This window comes from Pongo pygmaeus, chromosome 16 (genome assembly GCF_028885625.2).
Source record: "Pongo pygmaeus isolate AG05252 chromosome 16, NHGRI_mPonPyg2-v2.0_pri, whole genome shotgun sequence".
Lineage (NCBI taxonomy): Eukaryota > Metazoa > Chordata > Mammalia > Primates > Hominidae > Pongo > Pongo pygmaeus.
Window position 1 is genome coordinate 69,835,731 of NC_072389.2, and position 24,570 is coordinate 69,860,300.

Genomic DNA, 24,570 nt, shown 5'->3' on the forward strand with positions numbered 1-24,570 from the left:
TTTCACCATGTTGGCCAGGCTGGTCTCAAACTCCTGACATCGTGATCCGCCCACCTTGGTCTCCCAAACTGCTGGGATTACAGGTGTGAGCCACTGTGCCTGGCTTTTTTTTTTGAGACGAAGTTTTGCTCTTGTTTCCCAGGCTGGAGTGCAATGGTGCGATATCAGCTCCCTGCAACCTCCACCTCCTGGGTTCAAGCCATTCTCCTGCCTCAGCCTCCTGAGTAGCTGCGATCACACACATGTGCCACCATGCCTGGCTAATTTTGTATTTTTAGTAGAGACGAGATTTCTCCATGTTGGTCAGGCTGGTCTCAAACTCCCAAACTCAGGTGATCTGACCGCCTCAGCCTCCCAAAGTGCTGGGATTACAGGTGTGAGCCACTGCGCCTGGCTGTTTCTATTTTTCTTGTGTAAATTATTAAATGGTGAGAGCATGATATATATGTTTGTGTTTTTCTTCTTTCACTTATCATTACAACATATTTCTTTTGCTTCTTATTTCCTTTTTTTTTTTTGAAACGGAGTCTCGCTCTGTCACCCTGGCTGGAGTGCAGTGGCATGATCTCGGCTCACTGCAAGCTCTGCCTCCCAGGTTCACACCATTCTCCTGCCTCAGCCTCCTGAGTAGCTGGGACTACAGGCTCCCGCCACCACGCCCAGCTAATTTTTGTGTGTGTGTGTTTTTAGTAGAGACGGTGTTTCACCATGTTAGCCAGGATGGTCTCAATCTCCTGATCTTGTGATCTGCCCGCCTCGGCCTCTCAAAGTGCTGGGATTACAGGCGTGAGCCACCGTGCCAGGCCATTTCTTATTTTTTTCTATTAGAATTTTATATGCCTGGCAATGTCCCAACTCATAACAGTAAAAATACCTTATATTTAAATAGAATTTTAGTTTTCAAGGCAGTAGCTCTATGAAATACAGGCATGTGCTGCATAACGACTTTTCAATCAGCAATGGAACACATGTACAACAGTGGTCCCATAAGATTATAATACCGGCCGGTCATGGTGGCTCATGCCTGTAATCCCAGCACTTTAGGAGGCCGAGGTGGGCGGATCACAAGGTCATGGTGAAACCCCATTTCTACTAAAAATATAAAAATTAGCCAGGCATGGTAGTGTGTGCCTGTAATCCCAGCTACTCGAGAGGCTGAGGCAGGAGAATTTCTTGAACCCGGGAGGTGGAGTTTGCAGTGAGCCAAGATCGCGTCATTGCACTCCAGCCTGGGCGACAGAGCGAGACTCCATCTGAAAAAAAAAAAATTATAATACTATATTTTTACGCTACCTTTTCTTTTCTTTCTTCTTTTATTTTTTTTTTTTTAGACAGGATCTCACTCTGTTGCCCAGGCTGGAGTGCAGTGGCATGATCTCGGCTTGCTGCAGCCTCCACCTTCCAGGTTCAAGCATTCTCCAGCCTCAGCCTCTCGAGTAGCTGGGATTACAGACGTGCACCACCATGCCCGGCTAATTTTTGTATTTTTAGAAGAGATGAGGTTTTGCCCTGTTGGCCAGGCTGCTCTCAAACTCCTGACCTCAAGTGATCCACCCACCTCCACTTCCCAAAGTGCTGGGATTACAGGCATGAGCCACCATGCTCAGCCTTTACTAGACCTTTTCTATGTCTAGATGTATTTACATATGTAAATAGTTACCACTGTGCTCCAGTTGCCTACAGTATTCTGTACAGTAACATGCTGTACAAGTTTGTAACTTAAGAACAAGAGGCTGCCGGGCACGGTGGCTCACGCCTATAATCCCAGCACTTTGGGAGGCCAAGGTGGGTAGATTACCTGAGTTCAGGAGTTCAAGACCATCCTAGCCAACATGGCGAAACCCCATCTCTACTAAAAATAACAAAAATTAGCGGAGCGTGGTGGTGCATGCCTGTAATTCTAGCTACTTGGGAGGCTGAGGCAGGATAATTGCTTGAACCCGGGAGACAGAGGCTGCAGTGAGCTGAGATTGCCTGGGTGATAGAGTGAAACTCAGTCTCAAAAAAATAAAAAAGAGCAAGAGGCTATACCATAGCCTAGGTGTGTAGTAGGTTATACTATCTAGGTTTGTGTAAGTTCAGCCAATGCAATTGCCTAAAGACACATTTCTCAGGGCATATCCCCATTGTTAAGCAAGATGTGACTGTAGATTAGGCCAGTATTATTATAGTCTTTGACAAATGAGGATACTGAAGCAGGCAAAGGTAAAATGGATTGCCCTGAAATATGAAGCTAGGTAATGACAGAGATGGAACTAGAGTTCTGGTTTTCAGAGTGCTCTTTCCCCTCAACTGTTCAGGCTTCAGACATTTCTCTACTTTACTTAAAAGCAAATGATTATCAGCATTTAGGCATAATCATTTCTACTTTGGTAGTTTCACTATTAGCTGCCATTTCTCTATTGTGTTAAGGTGCACTACACCTTTTCTCCCCTCTTGAAGGTCAGGTTTCCTTGTTTTGGCTCCTAATTGTTTCATAGTTCATGTCTGTAAACGCCATTAGAACAAGTGCATGGGAATCCGCTTCTGCTCCAGGATGATCAAACCCTTAGATGTCTGTTCTTCTCATTGAGTTCTCTGCAATTTAGGTGTCTTGCTTTTCCAAAGTAGAAAACTAAACAACTTGCCTTCGGCTAAGGGAATCAGAGTGTTTACATTTCTCTCATCCTATTTGGATCTGTTATTCAAATTTTCTCACAGAAGCGAACAGAATGAGCAGCATCTAGTGCACAGTCACTTTATTTTAATCCCAAAGAAATAAAGTAGGTGGGTTTTGCCACATTTGTGGGACCATTTTCCCAGTAATTCCTCAGGTTATTTGGCCTAGAGGGAAGATATACATTGGTTTATTCCCCATATCGTGTACCTACTGTGTGCCTGGCACTCTTCCAATTTATCTATGTTGGGAAACCAAGGATATGAAAAATTCATGACCCCATTTTCCATTATAAGAATGGGATAAGAGGGATATATTATCAAGGTACTTTATTTAATTTGGTGGGAGGGGAAAGAGAAACATCTTTTTGTAACCCTTGGAAGGTAGCAATTAAATTCTCCCAAATACATTCTGTTATTCTCTTTACAGGTTTTTTCAAACTAGTCCACAAGTTGTTTAATAATCCACAAAGAAAACCCCAAATACAATTTAAAAATGCAAATGGGGCCGGGCACGGTGGCTCACGTCTGTAATCCCAGCACTTTGAGAGGCCGAGGCAGGCAGATCACAAGGTCAAGAGATTGAGACCATCCTAACATGGTGAAACCCAGTCTCTACTAAAAATACAAAAATTAGCTGAGTGTGGTGGCACGTGCCTGTAGTCCCAGCTACTTGGGAGACTGAGGCCGGAGAATTGCTTGAACCCAGGAGGCAGAGGTTGCAGTGAGCCGAGGTCGCGCCACTGCTCTCCAGTCTGGCGACAGAGCGAGACTCCGTCTCAAAAAAAAAAAAAAGCAAATGGGTGTGGTTCTAATTGAAGAGTAAAGATAAGCGTTTTTATTTACTTAAATTATTTTAAATAATAAATAGTAACGTTCTTGGGAGTTATGTGTAGATGAGGATTTTTCTGTCAGGTTGGAGAACAAACCAACTAATCTTCTAGGGAAAGGTTAGCCTTTGACTCAAGGGCAAGGATTTCCATATCTCTAATATGACTTATATGCCTTGAAAATATAGGATTTGTATTGTAGAAGCACAAAGACTGGTCAGGGCTCCAAATCTGAGTTGTAGGGATCAGGTGAAAAGCAGTCAAGGGTTGAGAGATGACTTGTCGCTATTCTGATGGAGGAGAAATTAGTGGACAGAGTTCATCCTCACGTGAAAGGTATTGTGAGAGAAAAGTGTTTTTGACAAAAGATACTGCTCTTGGGAAGGCATCATCTATAGACCTCTTGGTTCAACTGGATAATTTGCTATAGGATTTGTTATATATTATGGGATATTCCAGGAAACTAGAATTTAGATCCTTCCCACTAAATTTATATTTGTTTAAGGGTGGAGGGCAGATCCTGGTACACCCCCCACAGAGGACGACTTTGGATAGCAGCCACAGCTAAAAAACCCTCCCCTCAAGAAGTCTCTGAACTCCAGGCTACATATCGTCTTCTTCGTGGAAAAGGTAACAGCTGTATATTCTCCTTTCAATTTTACTTTGTGGAGAGAAGTCATTGACGTTCATCTTCTTTCACCTCCTTCTTTCTTTGGCTTTTTCTTTGTTAAAAGAGACTTTTAATCTTTGTATATGTTTGTTTGTTTAGTGGTAAATCATTGACAGCGTTCAAAGCATTAATCTGTCAAAACAGTGCAAATAAAAATATCAATTTCCAACACAAGAAATCAACTAGTCTTAATTTTTTATCTGAGAAAATCATCTTCTTTACTCTAAAGGTAAAATGACTAGTGTAAACTCTGAGATCCTTACATTGAGAAGAACAACCACAAATAGGAGTTTTCATTGAGAGTGGCCTAAATAGACACCTACTATTGGATTTGGACAAATCAAAGTTGATTGACTTAACGTATTTTGGGAATCACCCCAAGAATACTAACTTTGGATCCTTAAAAAGACTTCTGACTTTTGGGCATCCTGTTTTTCCTTCGTGTTATCCAGGTCATGCAGTTGTTTTGAGGGTAGAATAAAAGGACAACTACGCAACCATCTTTAAAGGTTTTTAAGAAACAAGGCTTAAAGAATCACTAGGAATAAAAAGTTCATGCTTCCTTAAAAGCACTTTTCTTTTTTATTTTTTTTGAGACAGAGTCTCGTTCTGTAACCAGACTGGAGTGCAGTGGCGCCATCTCTACTCACTGCAACCTCCGCCTTCCAGGTTCAAGTGATTCTCCCGCCTCAGCCTTCTGAGTAGCTGGGACCACAGGCGCATGCCACCACACCCAGCTAATTTTTTGTATTTTTAGTAGAGACAGGGTTTCACCATGTTGGCCAGGCTGGTCTTGAACTCCTGACCTCAAGTGATCTGCCTGCCTTGGCCTCCCAAAGTGCTGGGGTTATAGGTGTGAGCCACTGCGCCTGGCCTAAAAGCACACTTCTATTTCGATTGATATGACTGGCTTGTTTTAAAGACATTCATTCTTATGGTTTTAACCACATTTTGATGTTTTTTTTTTCTTGTTGCCTGTAACTGCCTTACTTTGCTTCCAAAACTCATCACTGCCAAACTCCAATCTGATCCAATGGCATATAGTAGAATTGATTTGTATTAGGATGAATTTGTGGGGTCCTTGAACTTTGATGGTATGAGGGCAAAGGAAAAATTTTCTAGCTTAACATGTGGATAGTGGACTAAGCGAGCCACTCACTAGATTTTTTTGCTAAAATGCAAACAGTTGTGCCAAGTAAATCTCACTGTTTTCCTTATGTCTACAAATAGATAATGGAAAAAGTTATTAATGTTTGTTCAGAATTGAAAACAGATTCCTGAGTTCCAAGATCACAAAGAAGGAAATTTATTCAATATTTTTGTTATTCCTGATTCAGATGTGGAATTTCCTAATGACTATCCGTCAGGTTGTCTTCTGGGCTGTGTGAACCTAATTGACTGCTTGTCCCAGAAGCAATTTAAGGAGCAGGTGAGTAAAGAATACTTTTTTTTTTTTTAAAATAGAGACAGGGTTTCGCCATGTTGGCCAGGCTGGCCTTGAACTCCTGGCCTCAAATGATCCTCCCTCCTTGGCCTCTTAAAAGTGCTGGGATTATAGGCGTGAGCCACCACACCCAGCCTGGTGCATATAAATATCTGTATAAAAAGCTATTTCCAGGCCGGGCGCCGGTGGCTCAGGCCTGTAATCCCAACACTTTGGGAGGCCGAGGCAGGCGGATCGCAAGGTCAGGAGATCAAGACCATCCTGGCTAACACAGTGAAACCCCGTCTCTACTAAAAATACAAAAAATTAGCCGGGCGTGGTGGCACATGCCTATAGTCCCAGCTACTCCAAAGGCTGAGGCAGGAGAATAGCTTGAACCCAGGAGATGGAGGTTGCAGTGAGCCGAGGTCCTGCCACTGCTCTCCAGCCTGGGCAACCGAGTAAGATTCCTTCTGGGGGGAAAAAAAAAGCTATTGCCACAATCCAGCTAACAAGTATATAGGGTCTTCATCCCTTACCAAAATCTTGCTTCTTTTGAAGAAACCCTTGATTATCCCTTGAATTATTTTGATTGGGGAGTGGGAATACTAGGATCTGTTATTGCTAATTCTGGAGCTTTTGGTCTAGGCTATTGAACTCATGATAGGCAAATGTATTTGACTCTGATTGCCAGGACTGTGCCATATTTGGGAGGAGGTATGTGTATTTATGTATGAATGTACATATGTGTGAATGTACATGTGTATGCATTTATATATTTTTATCACTAAAGATTGAACTGACAGGTCGGGCACAGTGGCTTACACCTGCAGTCCCAGCACTTTGGGAGGCCGAGGCGGGTGGATCACTTTAAGTCAGGAGTTTGAGACCAACCTGGCCAACATGGTGAAACCCCGCTTCTACTAAAAATACAAAAATTAGCCTGGTGTGGTGGCACATGCCTGTAATCCCAGCTACTCAGGAGGCTGAGGCAGGAGAATTGCTTGAACCCAGGAGGCGGAGGTTGCAGTGAGCTGAGATCGTGCCACTGCACTCCAGCCTGGGCGACAGAGTGAGACTCTGTCTCAAAAAAAAAAAAAAAAAAAAGATGGGCATGGTGGCTCACGCCTGTAATCCCAGCACTTTGGGAGGCCAAGGCGGGCAGATCATGAGGTCAGGAGATCAAGACTGTCCTGGCTAACACGGTCAAACCCCATCTCTACTAAAAATAGAAAAAAAATTGCTGGGTGTGATGGCACGCGCTTGTAGTCCCAACCATTCGGGAGGCTGAGGCAGGAGAATCTCCTGAACCCAGAAGGCGGAGGTTGCAGTGAGCCGAGATCATGCCACTGCGCTCTGGCCTGGGCAACAGAGCAAGACTCTGTCTAAAAAAAAAAAAAAAAAAAAAGAGAGAGATTGAACTGATGTAACTAAAGTACATTTTTGAACAGCAGAGGGAGCCGAAAGACTTTAACTTAATTAGAAAATTCCTGAAATGTAGGACCTTTATGTTTAGACACAGAACTAGCAGAGATCCAAAACAGGAAAAGTCCATCCTTGAAGCACAAACAGTCTTACCTATCAGTATGGTTTTCCTGTTCTTTGAACAGTTGCTTTAGATAATAGGGCTTCCACCAGTGTGCTGAAGAAAAAGAGCTTCAGTTTCATTTTTCTCAGCAAATTCTCTTTTTCAGACTTACTTACCTTTCATTACTGTTATTACTGTCTACTGTTTTCCTTTACTGTTCCCAGCCATTTTACCCTCTCTATTCTTTACTCTTTATTTATTTTTTTTGGAAACTGGGTCTCACTCTGTCGTCCAGGCTGGAGTGCCAATCTTGGCTCACTGCAACCTCTGCCTCCTGGGCTTAAGTGATCCTCCCATCTCAGCCTCCCAGTAGCTGGGGACTACAGGCACACGCCACCATGCCCAGCTAATTTTTGTATTTTTAGTAGAGACAAGGTTTTACCATGTTGGCCAAGCTGGTCTTGAACTCCTGGCCTCAAGTGATCCACCTGCCTCAGCTTCCCAAAGTGCTTTGATTATAGGTGTGAGCCACTGTGGCCAGCCTACTGACTGATTTTAACTAACACTTGTTATCCCTCTAGATTTATGTCTTTCATTTCCTTGTGAGTTACCTCCTCTGCCTCCTCTGATTATGTGTGTGAGTACAATGCATGCATTTTGGTGTGAATTTTGAGTTCTAGCGTATTGTTCTTCCCTTAGTATCTGATCCAGACCTAGGCAAAACCATAGACACATGGAGGCTATCCCCCACACTCTTGTGCCTGCACTATCCCTCTGAGCCTTTTGCCCATTTTTTTCAATGTCTACTTTCTTCCTCCCCCCTCCCTTTTTTCCCCCCAGTCTAGAAGTAATATTATAAAAATACCTTACACTGGTGTAGGCTTTACAGTTTTAGAGATTCACAGTCGTTAACAGCTTAGTATAACATACTGCATTATGTTTTCTTCCTGGGATATGTATTTGCGTTCTAAAAGAGAACCCAGGAGCATCTGGCAGTGTGGATGATGGTTTTTGGCAAGGGGCCTTGCTTTATTTTCTCATCTATTGATCAAGCAAACCACCACCTGATACAAGGTCAAATGATTTCAATCTCTAGATAGCCAATCTTCTTTGTGCCACAAATTTGTGTAGAGAAGGGTAGGAAACTATAATCCTGATCTATGGAATACTATGAAGGTTACAGGAATTAGAAATCTAATTAAAACAAGTCTTGTTGATTTCTGAAGGATACATCTTTTTCATGATACTTCTCCTTGAACTTATATTGTATCTCATTTCCTGAGGTTGCTTTGAACAGCATGTAGAAGTGCAGGAATCCTCCCATATGTTTCTAGCTAGAGGTGCTGGCAACTCTCTTTATGAATGTCTCTGATATATAACATTAAAATATAACAGAAGCCAGAAGCCACTAGGCTTCATCAGACATGGGAATCCCATACCCATTTTCCCTATGGTTGGCTTTTCTGTAACTTTTTCCCACTGTTTCTTTTTTCTTCTTTTTGAGACAGAGTCTCACTCTGTTGCCCAGGCTGGAGTGCAGTGGTGCGATCTTGGCTCACTGCAACCTCTGCCTCTCAGGATCAAGCGATTCTCTTGCCTCACCCTCCTGAGTAGCTGGGATTACAGGCGCATACCACCACACCTGGCCATTTTTTTTGTATTTTTAGTAGAGGCAGGGTTTCACCATGTTGGTCAGGCTGGTCTTGAACTCCTGACATCAGGTGATCCACCCACATTGACCTCCCAAAGTGCTGGGATTACAGGTGTGAGCCACTGTGCCCGGCCTCCACTGTTTCTTTTCTGTCTTTAAGGGTAGCATATGAATTTATTTAGAATTGATGTTAGCCCTGTTTTTATCTTATTTATTGAGTAAAGAGTTTATCAATTTTAAAAGTTGTAGCTTTTGGGTTGGGCGTGGTGGCTCATGCCTATAATCCTAGCACTTTGGGAAGCCGAGGCGGGTGGATCACTTGAGGCTAGGAGTTCGAGACCAACCTGGCAACATGGCAAAACCCCATCTCTACTAAAGAAACAAAAATTAGCTGGGTGTGGTGGCACATACCTGTAATCCCAGCTACTAGAGAGACTGAGGCATGAGAATCTCTTGAACTTGGGAGGCGGGGGCTGCAGTGAGCTGAGATTGCACCATTGCACTCCACCCTGGGCGACAGAGAGACTCTTTCTCAAAAAAAAAAAAAAAAAAAAAAAAGTTGCAGCTTTGGTATTTGGCTGCCTACCACCCTTTGGGCCGAGCATAGTGGCTCACGCCTGTAATCCCAGCACTTTGGGAGGCTGAGGAGGGCGGATCATGAGGTCAGGAGATCGAGACCATCCTGGCTAACATGGTGAAACCCCATCTCTACTAAAAAAAATACAAAAAAATTAGCTGGGCGTGGTGGTGGGCGCCTGTAGTCCCAGCTACTCGGGAGGCTGAGGCAGGAGAATGGCGTGAACCCAGGAGGCGGAGCTTGCAGTGAGCGGAGATCGAGCCACTGCACTCCAGTCTGGGTGACTGAGCGAGACTCCGTCTCAAAAAAAATACCACCCTTTGTAATTTACCTGTCTCTGTTTGAGCTAGAGTTCTGTGATGTAAGAAATGTAGTTGTCAGGCCAGGTGCGGTGGCTCACGCCTGTAATCCCAGCACTCTGGGAGGCCGAGGCAGGTGGATCACTTGAGGTCAGGAGTTCGAGACCAGCCTGGCCAACATGGTGAAACCGCGTCTCTACTAAAAAACTACAAAAATTAGTCAGGCGTGGTGGCAGGAGCCTGTAATCCCAGCTTCTGGGGAGACTGAGGCAGGAGAATTGCTTGAACCCGGGAGGCAGGGGTTGCAGTGAGCCGAGATTGTGCCACTGCACTTCAGCCTGAGTGACAAGAGCAAAATTCTGTCTCAAAAAAAATAAAATAAAAATAAAAAAAGAAATGTAATTGTCTAATCTGTTATACCAGCCTCATTCTTGTTTCTGAATGAATGAGTTGAGAGTTTAGGAATAATGGCTCTTGACTAGCATTTACCAAACTATTCCATGGCATAGGTGTTCTCTGAAACACAAATTTGGGAAATATCTTTGGATTAAACAGATCTGTTTACTGTAGAACATCTCAGAGCCCTTAATATGCTAGTGTGGATTATGACTCTCTATGAGGTGGATATAACATGCAGTGTTCTCAAAACTTTGAGCATAAATTAATCCCCCACCCACACATGCACTACCTATTTACATACTACAGAACTGGTATCATGGTATTTACAGTTTAGGAAGTGTTAGTCTGAGTATGCTTGATTTTTCTTTATTCTCATAGGTCAACTCACTGAGAGAGAACCATCCAGGAAGTAGTTTCTTAACCTGTGACCTGTGTCTTCCTTCAGTATCTCCATATTCATTTATCACCCAGTTGAATTGCATTTTCTTTGAAAACTAATGTGGATCTAGTAATTTTTATTTCAACTGAAACTAACTTCCTGTGTGACTTGGACCACATTTTGCCTTTACATGCTGTTCCTTTTTCTTTTCCCCCCAAAATTCAGTAATTTACTTCTGACCTCACATTCTTGGCCTTTCTTTGATAGAGTTAAAATACACTAAACCCTCACTATTTTTGGCATAGTGTGATCATTTAGTCCTCTTAAAAGAAGAAAATCGAAAAGGTTTTGTTAGTGGTTGTTTTAAAATCAAGTGCACTACACTGTTAAATGGCTTTAAAAAATATGTGCTTTCTCCTGAGCCATGAACTAGTCTTCCTTTTATCTTCTAAGATTAGTATGGCCAGCATGACTAATTTGTGCCAGAAAAAATTCCTCTAGACCCTCAACCCTCCTGAATAATGGCAGAGGATCAGCCTAGAGAAGGTAGAAGTGATATAGAAAAGGCTATGGGTTCAACTCAGGGTAAAAAGGTAGATGAGAACCATCTCGTTAAAGCTTCTCCTGTGATTCCCCTGGAAGGAGCCCATGCCGTTTGCCAGCATTTTATCTGCCAGCAGCAGATGTAAGCTCTCAAAAACAGCAGGGAGGATGTTGACTGCAACAATGCATCAAGGCTGTGGTTTGTAACCTCAATAGTAAGGCAGTTAAAACTTTTTTTTTTTTTTAACAAAGACATTTTGATTGCCAAATCCATAACCATTAGCAGCTGTGGTTTGAACAGTTCTCTAGACCTAACAAGTTTTCAAACAAAAAGTTGAGTTGGTGGCTCTTGTTTCTACGTGTCTGTGTTGTGTTTGTGCTATTTATATCCCTGCCTTCAATAGAAAATCTGATTTGTCTGAAATCTCCAAGGTCATTGATTATTCTATTTCTTCTGAACTGAATCCATTCCTTTCCTGCCAGTTTACTGACCCTTTTAGTCTATTTGATCTTACGGCTTTTATAACAGCCAAGACCCTATCTTCAAGGAATTATGCTGAAGCAGTTTTACTGCTGGGTGCCTGTTTCCAATAATTGACAGCAGTAGACTTGTAGTCTTCCAGTAGGGAAGAGAATATTACTTGTTCCTTTTTCTAGAAAAGTATCTTCAGGATCTAGGAGAATTTGCTAGAAGAAAAGTAAGCAATTTTTAAAAATTAAAAAAAAAGTATCCAAGCAACATAGATCTTCAGGAAGATTCCAGGTATCACTTCATTTGTGGAAATCATCAGCTTCTATCACCAATGAATTGTCTGTGAGTCTGAGAGGTGAGAAATTAGAAAATGAAGGATTTAATAGTCAGTATTCAAACCAGGCACTGGAATTCAAAATGCAGTCCACAAATTCTCTTTTAAAATATGTGAAAATGTCCTGTCTGTTGTACTGAGAAAATCTGCCAATATATAGACCTCAAAATATTCCGATAACAGCCCTCACGATGAGGGCTGTTATCTGAGACTCAACAAGAAGAAAAATTGTTATGTTACTAACAACTAGCTTAACCCTGGACAATTCATTAAAATCACAGCTCACTTGAGTGAGATATAGGGAATGTAGTTTTGGAATTCTCTTGAAGACTGGAACATTGACAGGCTGGGCACAGTGGCTCATGCCTGTAATCCCAGCACTTTGGGAGGCTGAGGCTGGTGGATCACAAGGTCAGGAGTTGAAGACCAGCCTGGCCAACATGGTGAAACCCTGTCTCTACTAAAAATACAAAAAAAAAATTAGCTGGGCGTGGTGGTGGGTGCCTGTAATCCCAGCTACTTGGGAGGCTGAGGCAGGAGAATCACTTGAACCCAGGAGGCGGAGGTTGCAGTGAGCAGAGATTGCACCACTGCACTCCAGCCTGGGCAACACCGTGAGACTCCATCTAAAATTTAAAAAAAAAAAAAAAAAAAAAACTGGAACATTGACTAGAGTTTCTAGCTCAAAACAGACTGTCTTTAGAGTTATTTGCAGTCTGGGTATTAAGTACCCACTTAAATGGTTTCAGAAACAACCATATATATATTTTATCCAAAGAGCATTGTGTTTTCTTTTTTTTTTTTTTTTTTTTTTTTTTGAGATGGAGTCTCACTCTGTCGTCCAGGGTGGAGCAGTGGAGTGATCTTGGCTCCTAGGTTCAAGCAATTCTGCCTCAGCCTCCTGAGTAGCTGGGATTGCAGGCACGCACCACCACGCCTGACTAATTTTTGTATTTTTAGTAGAGACAGGGTTTCACCATGTTGGCCAGGCTGGTCTCGAACTCTTGACCTCGTGATCCGCCTGCCTCAGCCTCCCAAAGTGCTGGGATTACAGGCATGAGCCACCGTGCCTGGCTGAGCATTGTGTTTTCTGTTGTACTTATCCTGAAGAGAGATGGGGAATATTACCACTTTTCCATGTATTTAGTGTTTTGGTTTTCATCTGAAAATAAACATGAAATTCTTAAGATTTTCATATATATTTATTCATTAATAAATAATTGAGCCAGGCGCCAGTGGCTTACGCCTGTAATCCCACCACTTTGGGAGACGGATGCAGGCGGATCACTCAAGGTCAGGCTCTTGAGACCAGCTTGGTGAAACCCCATCTCTACTAAAAATACAAAAATTAGCTGGGCATGGTGGCGCACGCCTGTAATCCCAGCTGCTTGGGTCACTGAGGCAGGAGAATCACTTGATCCCCGGAGGCAGAGGTTGCAGTGAGCCGAGATTGCGCCACTGCACTCCAGCCTGGGTGACAGAGCAAGACTCTGTCTGAAAAATAAATAAATAAATATGGCCGGGCGTGGTGACTCACACCTTTAATCCCAGCAGTTTGGGAGGCCAAGATGGGCGGATCACAAGGTCAGGAGATCAAGACTATCCTGGCTAACACGGTGAAACCCCGTCTCTACTAAAAATACAAAAAATTAGCTGGGCGTGGTGGCATTGCCTGTAATCCCAGCTACTCGGGAAGCTGAGGCAAGAGAATCGCTTGAACCCGGGAGGTGGAGGTCGTAGTGAGCCAAGATTGTGCCACTGTACTCCAGCCTGGGCGACAGAGCAAGACTCCATCTCAAAAATAAATAAATAAAAATAAATAAATAAACACTTGAGAGCCTATTATAAATCAGACACTGTTCTAAACACTAAGAGAAACAAAAGGATGAAACAGCTGTGGATTCTGTCCTCAGATGTTTGAAAGACTTCTAGGTAGATACGTATATAAACCAAATATAAAATAAAAAGTGAACCTAACTGTCTTAAAAGAAGTAAAGACTGTCTCTGAGAAATATAAAGGAGGGAAAGGTTGGTTCTAGCTGGGAAGGATCCCAAAAGACTTTATTTAAAAAGATGGTTTTGAATTAGCTTTGAAGGATAGTAATGAAATCTATCACTTTTTGATCAGTTATTATGTGCCACATTCATCATGCTATTTTCTAATCCTTACAAGAATTCCAAGCAGGGTGTCATTTCCCCTCCTTTAGGGATGAAATATCACCCCTAAAGTGTCAAGAGAGTTCAAATAACTTGTGTAATGTCCAGGGTGAGGAGTTCGAGACCAGTCTGGTCAACATAATGAAACCTCATCTCTACTAAAAATACAAAAAAATTAGCCAGGCGTGGTGATGTGCACCTGTAATCCCAGCCACTTGGGAGGCTGAGGCAGGAGAATCGCATGAACCCAGGAGGCAGAGGTTGCAGTCAGCTGAGATCGCACCATTGCACTCCAGCTCGGGCAACAGTGCGAGACTCCATCTCAAAAAATAAATAAATAAAAAATAACTTACGTAATGTCAGTTAATGGTAGAGTTATGATTTTGCTCTTCGAGTGTTTCTACTGAGATGGTAGAAAAGCATATTACAAGGATGAGGAGTAATGGGAGCAAAGGCACAGAGGTGAAAAGTTATCGGCCTCTATGGAGAATAATGGCAAACCAGTTCATTGAAAGAAGAGTGCGAGTATAGAGCAAGCTTGTCCAAGCTGTGGCCCGTGGGACGCATGTGGTCCAGGACGGCTTTGAATGAGACCAAACACAAATTTGTAAACTTTCTTAAAACATTATGAGATTTTTTGTGTGTGATTTTTTTTTTTTAAAGCTCATCAGCTATCGTTAGTGTATTTTATGTGTGGCCCAGGACAATTCTTCAGTGTGGCCCAGAGAAGCCAAAAGATTGAATACCCCTGGTATAGGGGAACAAGCAGCAAACAAAAAATGAAATGGGGAGTCCCTCTGAACCTAATCTGCTTCTGGGACTGCCCAATAAAAAAAAATTAAAAAGGGCTGGGCGCAGTGGCTCACACCTGTAATCCCAGCACTTTGGAAGGCCGAGGCAGGCGGATCACCTGAGGTCGGGAGTTCGAGACCAGCCAGACCAACATGGAAAAATCTCGTCTCTACTAAAAATATAAAATTAGCCAGGCATGGTGGCGCATGCCTGTAATCCCAGCTATTCAGGAGGCTGAGGCAGGAGAATCACTTCAACCCAGGAGGCAGAGGTTGCAGTGAGTTGAGATTGTGCCATTGCACTCCAGCCTGGGCAACAAGAGCGAAACTCCATCTCAAGAAAAAAAAAAAAAAGAATGAAAAGGTAGGTTTGGTCAGATGATAGTTTTGAATGATAGGCAATCAAATCTATCAAATGATAGACATGTCAGTTGTGGGATGGGAAAGAGTGTTTTGAAGTTTTTTTGAGGCATTAACATGATCTGAGGCTTGCTTGAGGGAAAACTAATTTGGCAGAAATGTGGAAGAGGGAGTGGAGATATTCTGAAGATGGGAAGACTAGTGAGAAGACAGTTGTAGTCCAGGATAGAGATGTCTGAAAAATATGTTCTAGGATAATGCCAGTGAAATGAGGCAAGACAGGAACAATGATGCAAGAGGCTTTATGTAGGTAGAATCAATTACTCGATATGATGCCTTCATTTTACCTGTAAGTAAACCAAGGCTTAGAGAAAGTGGTCTATTTGATCTAGAAAGAATATGCTGTAGTCTCACCGTCTGCCTGGAATCTGTTCAGGACTTCTTGGTTTGTCATCTAGTCTACCATGTAAACCAAGTGGCAACTTATCTTCTAATTTAAGATATTATTGGCCAGGCATGGTGGCTCACACCTGTAATCCCAGCACTTTGGGAGGCTCAGGTGGGCAGGTCACTTGAGCCCAGGAGTTCGAGACCAGCCTGGGCAACCTGGTGAAACCCCATCTCTACAAAAAATACAAAAATTAGTTGGGCATGGTGGCATGCACCTGTAAACCCAACTACTAAGGAGGCCGAGGTGGGAGGATCCCTTGAGCCAGGGAGGCAAAGGTAGCTGTGAGCAGATTGCACCACTGCACTCCAGCCTGAGTGACAGAGTGAGACCCCATCTCAAAAAAAAAAGATGCCAGGTACCGTGGCTCATGCCTGTAATCACAGCACTTTGGGGGGCCACGGCGGGCAGATCACGAGGTCAGGAGTTCAAGACCAGCCTGGTCAATGTGATGAAATGCCATCTCTGCTAAAAAAAATACAAAAAAATCTGCCGGGCGTGGTGGCACGTACCTGTAATCCCAGCTACTCGGAAGGCTGAGGCAGGAGAATCGCTGGAACCTGGGTGGCAGAGGTTGAAGTGAGCCGAGATCGCGCCACTGCATTCCAACCTGGGCGACAGAGCGAGACTCTGTCTCAAAAAAAAAAAAAATAAATAAAATAAAATATTATTTATTATTGCTTAGAATATTACATAATCATACATTGATTAAGTATTTATTAACTATCTGTCATGTGCCAGGCACTGTGTTAAATACTAAGGATCCAGAGTTTTAACAACATTATTCCATCCCCTCTAGATCTTTAAGTATACTAGATGAAACTGAGACAAGAAAACCCAACCATAATAATTATCACATGAATAGTGGAATACACTAAGGGAGGGACCCAACTGTTAACTTTGCATGGCTGTAAGTGGGATGGGAGGGGGAGTGTAAAGGAAGCTTCTTAAAAAAAAAAAAAAAAAAAAAAAGACAAGTCCTGCAGAAGCAATGCTTCCTGGAATACCATAATGATAGATAGAAAAAAAAAAAAAAAAAAAAAAAACCTGAAGAAAGTAAAATTTATATTTTCTTCAATAAACCATTCTACATCATGTCACCATGCCCTTGTCCACTAGGACAGCTCCTGCTCATCCTTTAAAATATCTCAGGCTGGGCGGGGTGGCTCACGCCTGTAATCCCAGCATTTTGTGAGGCCGAGACATGCAGATCACCTGAGGTCAGGAGTTCGAGACCAGCCTGACCAACATGATGAAACCCCGTCTCTACTAAAAATACAAAAATTAACCGGGTGTGGTGACATGTGCCTGTGTTCCCAGCTACTCAGCAGGCTGAGGCAGGAGAATCCCTTGAATTCAGGAGGCAGAGGTTGCAATGAGCTGAGATCGTGCTATTGCACTCCAGCCTGGGTGACAGAACGAGACTCCGTCTCAAAAGAAAAAAAAAATCAGCCAGGCACATGGGCTCACGCCTGTAATCCCAGCACTTTGGGAGGCCGAGGCGGGCAGATCACGAGGTCAGGAGTTCAAGACCAGCCTGGGCATTATGGTGAAACCCTGTCTCTACTAAGAATATAAAAATTAGCTGGGCATGGTGGCGGGCACCTGTAATCCCAGGTACTCAGGAGGCTGAGGCAGAGAATCGCTTGAACCGAGGAGGCGGAGGTTGCAGTGAGCTGAGATTGCACTACTGCACTCTAGCCTGGGTGACAGAGCAAGACTCCATCAACAAAAAAAAAAATCTCAGATGTTACTCTCTGATGTCTTCCCTGACCCCAGCCCATTTCCTCCCTAACAGGATTAATTTCCTTCTTTGGGGTCCTACTGTGTTCATACTAATATTACTGCTTTTTTTTTTTTTTTTTTTGATATTTATATGTTGACATGTAGTTCTTTAGGTGACCATCTATGCCTTTTTTTTTTTTTTTTTTTAGTAAGGAGTCTCACTCTGTTGCCTGGCTGGAGTGCAGTGGCACGATCTCGGCTACAGGTTGTGCGCCACCACGCCCAGCTAATTTTTGTATTTTTAGTAGAGACGGGGTTGCACCATGTTGGCCAGGATGGTCTCCATCTCCTGACCTCGTTATCTGCCTGCCTCAGCCTCCCAGAGTGCTGGGATTACAGGCATGAGCCTCCAGGCCTGGCCTAGGTGACCGTCTATGTCTTATTCACCTTTATATCTCCAGTGTCCTAACATATAGCCTGCCATGTAGTAGGTGCACAGTAAGTGGTCATGACAATAAATAGAGAGGCAGACAATGGTAGATATATGAAAAATCTTGGCCGGGTGTGGTGGCTCACACCTGTAATCCCAGCACTTTGGGAGGCCGAGGTGGGTGGATCACGAGGCTGGGAGTTCAAGAGCAGCCTGGCCAACATGGTGAAACCCTGTGTCTACTAAAGATTAAAAAAAAAAAAATTAGCCAGGCGCATACCTATAATCCCAGCTACTCAGGAGGCTGAGGCAGGAGAATCTCTTGAACCTGGGAGGCAGAGTTGCAGTGAGCTGAGATTGCACCATTGCACTCCAACCTGGGTGACAGGGTGAGACTCCATCTCAAAAAACAAAAAAGAAAAAAATGCCATATGAAAGGATTTGAACTGTGTTCTAAAGATACCCATATAAAGTCGTGTTACTTTGTTTTTGTTTTTGTTTTTTTGAGACAGAGTCTCATTCTGTCGTGCAGGCTAGGGTGCAGTGGTGCAATCTCGGCTCACTGCAACCTCCACCACCCAGGTTCAAAGCGATTCTCCTGCCTCAGCCTCCTGAGTAGCTGGTATTACAGGCGCACGCCACCACGTTTAGCTAATTTTTTGTATTTTCAGTAGAGACGGGTTTTGCATGTTGGCCAGGCTGGTCTTGAACTACTGTCCTCAGGTGATTCGCCCACCTGGGGTTCCCTAAGTGCTGGGATTACGGGCCTGAGCCACCACACCCAGCCAAAGTAATGTTTTAGAAGGATTGTCCTGGCAGCTGTAGGAAGGATGTACTGGATGGGGCCAGGCTGAAAACAGAGATGATTTAGGAAATTATCATGGTTGTCCGGGTGAGTTATGATGAAGATCTGCAGCAATGCTGTGTCAGTTGAGTTGAAGAGAAAGGATCTGATGATTGGAATGTTTAGGAGGTAAAGTTTGTAGGACTTAGTAATTTGACTGGATATGAAGGGTGAGAGAAGTCTAGGATCAACTTGGGTTTCTTTTTTGTTCTAAAAGATATGTTATTTGATAAAGGAGTATTGTTGACATTAATAACACCAGATTGCTTGACAATGACCTTACCTTGATATGTTAAGTGAAGTCAAAGATCTCTCAGAGCACTGCCTCAGAAGAGTTTTCAGTTGAGTCAGACTAGCCATTGGGAAAATAAAATCTAAAATTGGCACAGCCCTTAACTCAAGAGAAGTCTTCAGCATTCTGAGGTAATAGTCTCAGAGTGGACTTTGTTGGTTGAAGACCTTACCGTGTACTGTCATTCATTCATTCCTTTATTTATTTATTTTGAGTTTCACTCTTGTTACCTAGGCTGGAGTGCAATGGCACAATCTTAGCTCACCGCAACCTCGGCCTCCCAGGTTAAAACGATTCTCCTGCCTCAGCCTCCCAAGTAGCTGGGATTACAGGCATGCACCATCACATCTGGCTAATTTTGTATTTTTAATAGAGACAGGGTTTCTCCATGTTGGTCAGGCTGGTCTCGAACTCCCAACCTCAGGTGATCTACCTGCCTCGGCCTCCCAAAACTGTCTTTAATTAAAAGCAATTTTCTTCTGGTTTTCACTAGTTTAAGTTGGAGTGGAAGCCTATTATATTAAAATGAAGACCAAAAATAATTGTCGTGAGTGGGTGATTCCCAGTTAGGCCTTGAAGAATCAGGCCAGAAAAGCTATGAGGTTAATTTTAGAGAAAATATACTTGTTTGAGTTCTTTTATGTGGAGGTTCTAGCATATGATTCCACAGGGCACAGGAAATCACAGTGGAAATGTTACTGTCGATAGAGTGAGACCTGGTTGTAGCTGCTTCAACCAGATTGTCTTCCACAAATGGCTATAAGATCCGTAAGTTTGTGTATGTCTTATCACTTATTTCTTTCACCTGGTACATATATGGATTGTCTCTGTAGCATTGAGCTGGAAGCCCCTGTCTTTGATACTAGGCATGTGACTTGAATTGGGTTACTGGTATATGGGAGTTCAACTATCCCACATTGGGCCAACTGGTATGATCTTTATTCAACCCTAGTCAAATATTCAGTCGTCATCTGGTTAAAGTATTATGATCAGTAGGTCACCCTGAAGTAAGAAAACATTTGTCTTCCAGTAGAGTGGGGCCTGGGGTGGTAGTTATCCTGTGACACCTTGAATTGCTATGAAGGAAAATATAAATGAGAACTGTTTATCACAGAGTACAGTTGCTTGCGGGATATGCTTCCTTGGATCTGTTCTTGCACCTCTTTATCAGACTCATTTCCTTCTCTCTTTCTGCATATTATCACCTCAGTATTCTTGGAGTTGGTTTTCAGCTAACGAGATTTCAGACCCTGATTTCACGTTGTATCTAGTTCCTCAAAAATCAGACCAAGAAAGCCTATAGCAAATATATGTTCTTTGTTAATGAATTCCCTATTATTGTTGCTTTAGTTATTAGTTCTTCAACTAACAACTTATAAATCTTTTTTTTTTTTTTTTGAGATGGAGTTTCACTCTTGTTGCCCAGGCTGGAGTGCAATGGTGTGATCTTGGCTCACTGCAACCTCCACCTCCCAGGTTCAGGCGATCCTCCTGCCTCAGCCTCCTGAGTGGCTGGGATTACAGGTGCCCACCATCATGCCCGGCTAATTTTTTGTATTTTTAGTAGAAACGGGGTTTCACCATGTTGGCCAGGCTGGTTTTGAACTCCTGGCCTCAAGCAATCCACCTGTCTCAGCCTCCCAAAGTGCTAGGATTACAGGCATGAGCCACCATGCCTGGCCAACGTATAAATCTTATATCTGGAAACAGATATAAGATTTACAGATCATCTGGGAATTTGTTGTGAAGAGTGACATAGTTTAGGAGTTATTGATCATTTCAGTACAAGAATGAATAAGAATGAAGGGGAGGCTTGAAGATTTGGTGAAAATGCCCATTTTCCACTGAATCAGTGGTGGTTGACAAAAACTGCTAACCAATTTTTTCTCTTAAGAAAATGGCAAAAGAAAAAAAAAAAATATATATATATATATATATATTTAGTCCTCTAAAAAAAATAAAATTAGCCAGGTCTGGTGGTGTGCACCTGTAGTCTCCAGTACCTCCTGAGTGGCTTGAGCCCTCCAGGTCAAGGCTGTAGTGAGCTACGAACACACCACTGCACTCCAGCCTGGGTGACAGAGTGAAACCTTGTCTTTAAAAAAAAAAAAAAAAAAAAAAAGCTGGGTGTGGAGGTGCACATCTGTAGTTCCAGCTACTTGGGAGGCTGATTTAGGAGCATCACTTGAGCCCAGAAGGTCCAGGCTGCAGTGAGCTGTGCTCACACCAGTGCACTCTAGCCTGGGCAACAGAGTGAGACCCTATCTCAAAATAATAATTAATTAATAATAAATATAAAATGTGACATCCAGAGCTTATTCACATTCTTTACCTCCCTTCTCTTATTCTTTCTCTGGGTAAGCAGCATTTTAGTTTTCTGACTTTCAGACCAAATATCCCTTACTTGTTAGGATACGATGTAAGTATATAGTGGCTTGTTAGTATGTAATGTGGTCTTTAGTGTCCAGGCCCTGGTTATGGGGATTATGGTTTTTTTTTGGAGGTACTGAGGGTCTGCCAAGCTAACTTTGTTTTAATGCATTTGATAATGAAAAATAATCTCTTCTTCCAATGCATAGGCTTTACTTTATTCCTTGTAGGCCACTTTGCTTTTCACCTTTGTTTCTTGTAAGCCCCTTGAAGTTCAGTGCTAGTAGTAGGAAAAGGGATATTCACCTGGAACTTTAATTTGAGATTCATCTGGGAAAGTTGATTTTTATGTTTGTCTTTATTGTGAGGCACGATGGGTCCAAGGAACCTATTGTTATTTAATTTGTCCACCATTTTTCCAGTTTTTCCCACTATTTAACATTTACTTACTCTGTTAATACACATCAGGGTTGTTTTTCTTAAACATAGAGCCATACTGACCACTTGCCAAGACACAAGCTTAGAGATAACACATTAAGAGTAATATCTACTTTTACTTAGAGTTACAGTTCTAAGAGTGTACAATTCCCAGCATGTGTGTATTCACCATGAATAAAATAACGTTAATGCACAAGTTGGTAAATTCATTTTTTTTTTTTTTTGGAGACCGAGTCTCGCGCTGTCACCCAGTCTGGATAGAGTGCAGTGGTGCGATCTCGGCTCACTGCAAGCTCCGCCTCCCGGGTTCACGCCATTCTCCTGCCTCAGCCTCCGGAGTAGCTGGGACTACTGGCGCCTGCCACCACGCCCGCCTAATTTTTAGTACAGATGGGGTTTCACAGTTTTAGCCAGGATTGTCTCAATCTCCTGACCTCGTGGTCCGCCCGCTTCGGCCTCCCAAAGTGCTGGGATTACAGGCGTGAGCCACTGCGCCCGGCCAATTCATTGCGTTTTTATTCAACAAGTATTTATTGATTGCCTGCTGTGAACTAGGCATGGTCCTAGATGCTGATGAGTAAACAAAACAAAAATCCCTGTCCTCATGGAGCTTTCATCCTAGTGAGGTGAGACCAAGTAAAAGTTCTAAATAAGTAAATTATGTTGTATCAGACGATGGTAAAATAAGGCTGGAGAGGGCCGGGCGTGGTGGCTCACGCCTGTAATCCCAGCACTTTGGAAGGCCGAGGCAGGTGGATCACGAGGTCAGGAGATTGAGACCATCCTGGCTAACACGGTGAAACCCCGTCTCTACTAAAAATACAAAAAATTAGCCGGGCATAGTGGCAGGCACTTGTAGTCCCAGCCACTGGGAAGCCAAGGCAGGAGAATGGTGTGAGCCCGGGAGATGGAGCTTGCAGTGAGCCAAGATTGCCCCACCGTACTCCAGCCTGGGCGACAAAGTGAGACTCCGTCTCAAAAAACAAATAAATAAATAAATAATAAGGCTGGAGAGGTAGTTTAAGAGTGCTAAGTTTGTGGGGAATTTGGTGCTCTGATTTTAAATAGGGTTATCAAGAATATTCACTAAAAGTTGACACTTCAACAAAGTTCTGAAGGAAGAGAGGGAAGAAGCCATGGAAATATCTAGGGTGAAAAGCATTCCAGGAAGAAGGAAAAGGCAAGTGCAAAAAACCTGAGGCAGGAACAAGGAAGCCAGTGTGGCAGGAGTGGAGTGAAGGTGAAGGAGAGAAGTAAAAGAAGGTATCAGAGGGGAAATGGGGGGCCAGATTGTCTACGGACTTGTAGGTCATGGTAAGCAAGGACTTAGACTTTTATTCTGATTGAGATGAAAACCCATTGGAGAGTTTTAAGCAGAAGAATGGCGTGATCTGATATAAAAAAAAAAAAATTAGTTCTGGCGGCTGTGTTGAGAATAGACCAAGAGGGAAGTTAAGGGCAGAAACAGACCACTTAGGAGGTTATTGCAGAAACCCAGGGAGACATTATGATGGCTTGGACCAGGGAAGTAGCCATTGAAGTCTTAAGAAATGGTGAGATATTGGATATACTTTGGCTTTTCTTTGAGACAGGGTCTCACTCTGTTGCCCAGGCTAGAGTGTGTGCCACCATGCTTGGCTAATTTTTTTAATGTTTCATTTTTTGTAGAGATGGGGTCTTGCTATGTTGCCCAGGCTGATCCCAAACTCCTGGGCTCAAGCAATCCTCCTGCCTGGGCCTCCCAAAGTGCTGGAATTAGAAGTGTGAGCCACCGCGCCTAGCCAGAGAAAAGAATTCTATCTTTGGATGGCAAGAGTGAAGATTAAAAAAAAAAAGTATTCTATCAAGTTCTACTACAGATAGATCAATTAAGATGAGAACTGAGCCAGGCACGGTGGCTCACGCCTGTAATCCCAGCACTTTGGGAGGCTGAGGCAGGCGGATTATCTGAGGTCAGGAGTTCAAGACCAGCCTGGCCAACATGGTGAAACCCTGTTTCTACTAAAAATACAAAATTAGCTGGGCATGGTGTTGGACGCCTGTAATCCCAGCTACTCGGGAGGCTGAGGTGGGCAGGAGAATCGCTTGAACCCAGGAGGCAGAGGTTGCAGTGAGCCGAGATCGCGCCATTGCACTCCAGCCTGGGTAACAGGGTAAGACTCCATCTCAAAAAAAAAAAAAAAGATGAGAACTGCGAATTGACCATTTGATTTAGCAACATGGAAGTCAACAGTGACCTTTACAAGAATGATTTTGATGGAATGATGAGAGTGAAAGCCTATTTATAGTGAATTCAAGAAAAAAGTAGGAGAGGAATTAAAGGCGGGGAGTACAGATAATCTTTTGATGAATTTTGTTGTAATGGGAATCTGTGAAATGAGTAGTAGCTGGAGGAAGATGTGGGATCTGGATAAGAGATTTTGTTTCATGCCAGACATTACAGAATGTTTGTGTGTTAATAGGATTGATCCAGTAGAGAGGCAAAAATTATTGATATGGAAGAAAGAGGAGAGATTGGCTGAAATGGTTTGTGTTGTTGGAAAAGCAGAGCTGTGATTGTCCTTTGCCTCAATGGTCTCTAAGCCACAGGGAAGGAAAAATAGGAAAATTAAAGAGATAGTAATTATGACTGCTGCTGCTCTGGTCTCTGTAGAATTAGGTTTGGAGATCTTGATGGCAGCCTCTGGTTTTATTTGTGCCAAAGCACCTCAGCATGGATCTTGTGCAGAGCTTATTTCCTTCTAATACCCAGCAATAACAGCTGGGCCCTGCTTTTCTTTGGCTTCTGAAGATAAAAGGGATAAGAAAAAAGAGGGTTTACCCTTATATCTGTAGCCTTACTTTTCTACTGTGAACATCTGACCCTGCCTATTAATATGATTGTGGCTGATAGTTAATATTAAGTTTGTTTTATTGGCTGGGTGCGGTGGGTCTCTCCTATAATCCCAGAACTTT

At 43.0% G+C, this 24,570-nt stretch overlaps 1 protein-coding gene across 5 annotated transcripts in view; it reads left to right on the forward strand.

Moving 5' to 3' along the window:
- Positions 1–24,570, forward strand: part of TRIP4 (thyroid hormone receptor interactor 4) — a 69,105-nt gene that overhangs the window by 32,604 nt on the left and 11,931 nt on the right. For all 5 annotated transcript variants that reach the window (XM_054450155.2, XM_054450156.2, XM_054450157.2 and 2 more), the window contains exons 10-11: positions 3,991–4,115; positions 5,493–5,584. In XM_054450155.2, coding sequence (XP_054306130.1) covers positions 3,991–4,115; positions 5,493–5,584 — 217 coding nt within the window. The remainder of the gene's footprint in view (positions 1–3,990; positions 4,116–5,492; positions 5,585–24,570) is intronic.